We start from the raw sequence: 7,682 nt of genomic DNA on the forward strand, positions 1-7,682 counted from the left end.
ATAAGTTTGAAGGAGTCTTAACCTCACTTTTTATTTTACATTGTGTTAAAATGTCCAAAGTTGGTGAAAATGAACTCCTTTTTTTAGAAGTTGATGACATTGAAAGTATCCTTATTTATAAAGCCTTCCTTCCTACTATGCTCTTAGACAAAAAGAAAAGAACTACCGCCAACATAAACACTGCACAATTGTAGGTTAGCAGGAAAATGTTATTTTTATGAGTGATTACGTACTGCGCAGTGACACATTATAAGAACTTCATTTTCATTGGTTCCGCTATTTATAAATATATCGTACAAAAAGCCCTCATACCGTAAATTATTTCTACAAAAATTTATATTTCTTATGTTATAAGAAAAAATGGCCGTCTAACATAACGGAAAATGCTGTCCGCAACCTGGCTATTTCCGTCGTGCCCTTTCCTTCGGAACCCTCAAATGGTCGTAATAGTTTGAACTACAGTAAGCAACAATATCAAATCAAGTGAAAGAATGCAGTCGTACAGAAAAGCACCATTTTCATGTATATAGTAATAATAGACGTACTGGAACGAATTTCAGGGAGGTAACCGCCTATTCTTAGCCCAGAGATTAAGTCGGGTATCTAATTTTAGAGGTTGAATAGAACTCGCGGACGAGAAAGCAGCAAAGGTGGTCTGGCGGGACTGAGAATCGAACTCGTGTCCGTAGTCTACTGCTCTAACCAGTACAGCACATCGTCGGTTATTTTTACTTGTCGTTTTTCATTTATATCTTGTAACGGATGGTCAAAAATTTGGTTTTGATTTTGTATTTACTTAAACATAGAGAAATTTACACATATACCGCTTCATAGCGAACGTGAATGAAAGTATGTCTGGCGATAACAAGGACCGTATTGGGCGAATGCGGTTGTCACGATATCTTGGAACTTAAGAGTTTCTTTCCGTTCAGTCTAAAGTCGAGCACGTAAAAATTGCGAGGATACGCTAGTGAAGTGCTAGTGGAGTAGTTGCGTTAAGAAAATAGGTCCCGTTTCTAAACTTCTAACGTGCGAGCTTTAAATAGTTTTCTTGTTTAATTTCGCGAGTCAACAAGTATCATTTGGGTGCGTTAAAAAGCGAAGATTTTAAGCTGGTTTTCGCGAGCAGTCACACACCACCTTTGTTACGCGAATCTTAATTTTTAGAGAAGTTACGAGCTCTTAAAGACTTTAAATACGCTAAAACAAACTAGCAGGATCTTGGGGACTGTCAATGGCTCCTTGAAGATTCTTTAACATTATCCGTATGTATGTACTATGTAACGTATGGGTAGGCACTCCCTAGGTACAGACGTTTTCCGATCTTCAAGAGACATAAATCTATAGCTCACGATTGCGACTAGCAAGGAAATATGGGACAAATTGCATTCAGTTTATGAGCAGAGATCAGAGAAAAGGCAAGATTCAATCCGTTTTTTAGTATAAAAGGAAAGGAACATGTGGACTCTATTACAAAACACATTGCTAAACTCGAGCGAAGCTATGGACAGAAATTCAAGATCAGGCTTGGAAAGAGAACAAAGTAAAATGCCCAAATTCACGGTTCACGAATCGGGTTTTGAAAACGATGCCTGCCGAATATGAGTTTATAAAGGCTTTGGGAGTCAGTAAAATCGAACGTTGGATAATCTTAGGGAGTGGTTATGTGTTATTGAAGCTGAAGCCTGAAGAAGCTTCTCAAAAAGTTCTAGTGAGGATGCTGCCTGCTTTGCCAGTAAAAATAAGCTTAACAAACCCAAGCAGGAGAATGGTCACTGTAAGGGCGGTGAGAGTGGCGACAAGTCAAAGAAGTTTGTCCCATAATGTTACAAATGTCGCGCGCTAGGTTATTATAAGCTGTACTGTAAGAAGTGCAAGCGTGAAAAGAGGAAGGGTCTGTGTTTGTTAGCCAATCGGATATCGTCAAATGTATGGATTCCCCCAATGTTTGGATTGAAGGTTCTGGTGCAACGCAGCATATGATCATGAACCGTAATTGGTTTATTTTACTTTTGAGGTGTTTTTCCCAGAAAAGTACGTTCAAGTCGGAAATGACCAATGAATGACGGCGTTTGGCTAGGGCATTGTCAACTAGTCAATGGTAAGGCTAAAAAGGGTTATTTTGAGGACATGTCGAGGGGATACAGGTAAATGTTCTTTGTTTTAAATAAAGTTTCGAAAGAATTAGCGTTTTATTTAACGTAAGGCAACACACATTCTCTCACCTTAAAGATGCTTCACTGTCCAAACCCTCGGTAGTCGCCACACACTTGAACACTGAGGAACTGTTCGGGAGGCAGGTTAGCGGCAAGGGCACTGAAACGATTTAGGGTACGGCAAAATGAAGAAAAGGGTAGAAAGTAAGATCTCGGGACGTACACACGTTTATATGGCTTGGAAATGTAGTGGGGTAGGAGATTAGGAGGGGCGAAATTAAGAGGAAATATCTGGGCGACATCCCATATACCGGACTGCAGATACTTCTCCCAACTTAATTTCGTCTCCTCACATAGTTACAACACTGGGGACATCTTCACTAAATCCACGACTTTTTTCGCCGGTGGTATCCGAGTCACCAATCTTGCGTCATCATAACACAAGGTCACTATTTTGATAGCAGGAAATTTGCAAGGCCATTTGATTTTGCAAGGTTACGCCAAGGTCACTTGTTTTTCAAATGCGTTTGCACTGTAAACGAAATACTTTCTAATTCCTCTTGGTATTCGGCTGTCTCACTGCGCGTTACCAATGTTATTACCCTCCCATCATCTCTCCCTTTAAGTTAACGCGATTACCATGATAATATTAACCGTGCATCCCCATACCGTGTGAACTTGGAAAAATAAGGATTTTCAAACAAGAATTCAAACATGTTATATGTAAGTACAGAAACTTTATTGTTTTGCCTGAACGCTTTGCTTTCCTTACTTGTAAAATTTGAAATACATAATTTGTGATTTTTAAGAATAGGTTAGGTTTTTCAATGCGACAATTTAAAAAAACATAATTATTTTAGTATAAACGCTGAATAAATGCAATGAAAACTTTTTGTCTTTTCGTCTACCGACGTTATTGATTTCGATTAGAATAAAATCTTAAATTTTCGGTTATAAAATGAAATAATAGGTCGGGTTTATTTCGTTTTTCTGTATAAAACGAACATAATTTATACTCCCGAAAGTTATTCGTCGCTATAATTTTGCTTGTGTTTCGAAAAGTTCGCGTTTCAACTCCATTATTTGCCATACAATGATAAATTAGACGGCAATTTTAGTTACAAAGTTATATAATCAAAGGTTAGGGTTCGTAGAGAGGACTAAAAATAATCCCTCGCGCCATCTACAGCGCTAGATTGATTACGAAAGTTTGGAGAAATTTGGTACCTATCTTGGCCTTACACACTCAAAATATCAGTTGAGCGCATAATGATGTACGACTTTCCATCGGCCACATTTATAAGTGCTAGGAGCTCAATTAATATGAAACATCCAAGGAAATTATAAATTACCTACAGCAAAGTACAGAGTGCGAGACTAAAGTAAAATTAAGTTTGCAAGTTGTTTCCCATTTAAACTAAGCGCTAACATCTTTAGCTCCTAGTAACTTTCCACCTAATCGAGAGAGAGATTTCAAAGCTTGGACGAAGTACAATTTAGTTACGATTGCAGCCATTCGTCCAGTTTTTGCCATTTAAATGTTTTGGAATATTTCCCTAAAAATGTTGGTGAAGCAAACATTCAAATTTGTTTAGACACAGGAACTTGTGAGGTCCCACAAGCCAGCAGAGCTATTTTAGAAAAATGAAGGACGAAATACATCAGAATTATAGGCTGATTATAGGCCCTTTTTGGACACTTGTGCAAATTTTCAGGCGGCATCCTATAAAGAAGAAAATTATGGCTCTGCTGGCTAAAGACGAAGCTAGTTGACCACTTGTGAGATTTGCTTCGAAGGCGAAAAATTCAGATCACAAAATTATAGACTATTTATAGGCTTTTTTTAGACACTACAACAAATTTTCAGGCGACATCCTTTAAACAAAAAAACTATGATTTTGCTGGGTAAAGAAGAAGCTAGCTGATCACATGTGCGATACGCTATGCGCATGCGCAAAATTTTTGCCTTGTAATGAATATCGATTCATTAACAGTGACTGTATAAAGACAGTGTGGTCATATGCTCTATATCCGCCATGTTTTTCCCATATTCTTCATAGAACTGATCGGTTTAATTGAATTGGTAAATTTTGGCATTTTTCTATGGTTACAATATTATTGCCACAACTGTTTGTGACTTGATCACCTTGGATTCCAAGTTAATTTCCGCCAACCCGATTTATTTGGTTAAAATATGGCGGATATCCCACCTACCAATAAAAAAACAACACCAAAGTAAGACCAAACTGCCTCTATACAGTAGGTGTACAGTCACTGTAGATCCATTATAAGTCACTAAATATAGAAAGTACCGCAATCCATTGGGCCCGTGTGTTAGAGAGAGAACGCATGTGTTTTGCCCAAAAATGGTGGAAGTTACCAGATTCTAGTAACTTTAATGTTAGGGATTGTTCCACCTGTTCGGAGACATCTGTCAAGAAGGTATTGTAGTCTGAACTTCACCCTTTCACTATTATATATTTGATGTATCGTTATGCCTTATTTTTCAATTTTTTGTTGTTACTTTTGTATATAATATGTGAATAAAGGTCAATATTATCATTATTATAAATTTGAATTTTCTTTTACTAATAAATCAAATATATAGCAAGTTGTTATGTTTCAGGTTTTAAAAAAAGTAATGTTAAAAGTGTCTTAGTTGTCTATGCATCTTCTCTTACATTATAGGAGAAGAAAAGTTGAAACGATATTCCTGAATTGGAAAGAAGTAAAAAAAAAAATAAAAATTATTCGTCTCATTATATTATTAACGAACCTCGAGATCGTTTATAATTTTGTATTGCTGCCTGTCTGTGCGTCTGTCTGTCCGTCTGTCTGTCAGTGGGTACGATAACTTTAAAAATCGATATACACATGTTCTTCAGGATATAACAAAGTTCGCAATTGTTTTTCGGCTACGTAGACCAACGGGCCAAAAAGTTACAGATCAAAAACTGCGCAAACCTCCAAAAAGGGTTTCTAACTCTTGTTACCAAGAACACATGAATGTCCGGTTTTCTGTGTTAGTAAATGTCAACTACGCAGATGCAAACAAATACTGCGCATGCGCATAACAACTTTTGTATTTGCGCAATCCTAATTTTTTATTTGTTAATAGTTAATATATTTAAATGAAATTCTGTATCTAGGCACCTCCAATAAAAGTGAAACTAATGCCAAATCAACAAAATTTGTTTTGCGCATGCGCAGTCGGTTTTCTTTTATTTGTTAAAATATTTAAATGAAATGTTGTATTCAGGCACCTCAAATAAAAGAAAACTAATAATGAGAGAAAGATACCATATTGCAAACCGTGAACAACTCATAATAAATGACAAATTATGCATTTCAAATTTTACTTACATATAACGCATTTTTAGTTCTTATTTGAAAATCATTATTTTGTCCTAATTTACTACCTAATGAAAGTGGTAATAATCAAATGACCTTGGAAATACCTATAATTAATTAAAGAATGACCTTCTTTTATGGTTCAAGGTCGTATTAAGGAATTTTTCCGGCAAAAATGCTCACATGGTCGACTGTTATGTTTTAACTTTCAGTTAATGACAGAAAAACAAGAACTGTGGTTGATGTTTTAAAACGACAAAAGAGCCTGCAATTTATAATGGAGAGCAAATGGCCCATTTTGACTTCATGCCTTCGCATTACCTTGGCCTAGCTTAGATAGCGAGTTTCATCGTCAAGCTAATTGGTTAATCCGTAATTACCCGGAACTAAATAAATGGGAGAATGACCATTGACCAATCTCAACTATTTCCCGTCATACTTCACCATTAAATATCAACGTCAAGTTAAGTATACCTACGTCAAAGGAAGAATGAAGGCCTTTCCGCCATTTTAAAAATATTTTACGTTGACCGCTCCGTTCACAGTAAACTCGAAGCACAACTATCTATAAAACTCCTGCAGAAACTTCTAACTAAAACTTCCAGAAAACACCCGGTAGATATATGTTGACGCTGATGATGAAATAATTATTGTCGAAACGTGTCTGCTTTGATCAGCGTTTGTTAACTACACTTTACCTTGTATATATTTGAACGCTTTTTTTTGTAATAACGAATCTTACCTGCTCCTCCGCTTGCATGGTGATAAAATCCCATTTATTAGCCAAATTCTTCCTTAAACTTCCAAGTGTTTCCAACTCGTAATCTTCCAAGCCATGCCGTTGTTTATTTCTAAGCGTTCTTTTTGCTAAATAGATGGCGTACTCTACATTGTCCGGCGGTCTGTTTTGCCATGGCCAATAATATGGGGACTAAAAAAGAGGAAACTGTAACGAGCCAAATTACCTAAAGTCAATATGACATACTTGAAACCTGTATAGAGAGCTATCATCCCTCACCGTCAAATTCTTTGTATCACTAACGGGAAAAAAATATCCGTACTGACACAATTGATTCGCTATATTTAGCGCCTCTGCAACAAAATGTATCCAATACGTTATAAAAGGAGGGCGCAAAAAATTTTTAATCACGTACCGGATTCTTCGACTCCGAGGCGCTCCATCAGCCACTCTATCAGGTCGTATCCTGAAAAAAAAAGGAACATTAACGTCTGCAAACTTGGGAAACAATGCGCGCTAAGACCATAAAGTTAAATTACTTCACAACGTAAACGCCAGTCTTTCTCTGTTGCACCTTAATTAAAAGGGCTATTTCGAAATTGCGGCAGACTATTAGAATTAAATTTGTTGTTTGCGCGAGTCAATGTCGTTCGCCAGCAAAATTCACGTTAATTTCTATTTATTTCACTGCTTTTAATAAGAGCACGACGTTGTTTGTGGAGCTACTTATTAACATGTTTAACGCAATTTTAATAAAAAATAAATAGTGCGCGGATCCTCTGGTGGCCGATGCTCAAATTATGTTTTATTATATTATATCAGAAAATGATGTAAAAGATTTTCGCTGACTCGACCCTTAGTTTGCCTTAATACTATTCTCCACCAAAAAAATTCTTTTTTTTAGGGTATTTTTTAAAATTTTTTTCACGAAAATTAAATCCTAATGAAGTGTGATGCCAAACAGCGTTGGGTTTTAGATTATTTGTTGGATTAGAGTATTTTAGCGCATTTTCCAACGAAAGTAAGTCCGTTCGTTCGTCCGTCCGTCCGAGGCCTTCGATATATTTAGTTCGTTCTTTTTGGATTCGGTAGCTTTGGCACCTGACCCAAGAAAAATGTTGACGATTAATGTGCGCATAAGCAGGCTACGCAATAATAACTTTCTTATATATTAATATATTTTGTTGAAATTTTAACCGCAGATACTTATACTAAACGCAAACATATCGCATATAGTAAAAATCAGGCGCACACTGATGCGTAATCCCAACTTTCTTTTATGTATGGATATATTTCTTGGAAATTTTAATCAAAGATGCTTTCAGTAAAAGAAAACGTATGACATATTGTAAACATTAGATTAATGTGCACATGCGCAGGCTGCGCAATGTCAACTGTCTTATTTATCAAGACATATTTTTGGAATGTGAAACATA

General features: G+C 36.4%; 1 protein-coding gene across 2 annotated transcripts in view; it reads right to left on the reverse strand.

The window, feature by feature from the left end:
• The window catches only part of LOC116175398 (regulator of G-protein signaling 9-like), a 28,557-nt gene extending 21,835 nt beyond the window's left edge, over positions 1–6,722 (reverse strand). For both annotated transcript variants that reach the window (XM_031493500.1, XM_031493499.1), the window contains exons 1-3: positions 6,662–6,722; positions 6,493–6,599; positions 6,250–6,438 (exon numbers count right to left, since the gene is read on the reverse strand). In XM_031493500.1, coding sequence (XP_031349360.1) covers positions 6,250–6,438; positions 6,493–6,599; positions 6,662–6,689 — 324 coding nt within the window. In that variant the 5' untranslated portion in view covers positions 6,690–6,722. The remainder of the gene's footprint in view (positions 1–6,249; positions 6,439–6,492; positions 6,600–6,661) is intronic.
• Positions 6,723–7,682: the final 960 nt, after the last annotated feature.

Source organism: Photinus pyralis, unplaced genomic scaffold (genome assembly GCF_008802855.1).
Source record: "Photinus pyralis isolate 1611_PpyrPB1 unplaced genomic scaffold, Ppyr1.3 Ppyr1.4_LG7, whole genome shotgun sequence".
NCBI lineage: Eukaryota > Metazoa > Arthropoda > Insecta > Coleoptera > Lampyridae > Photinus > Photinus pyralis.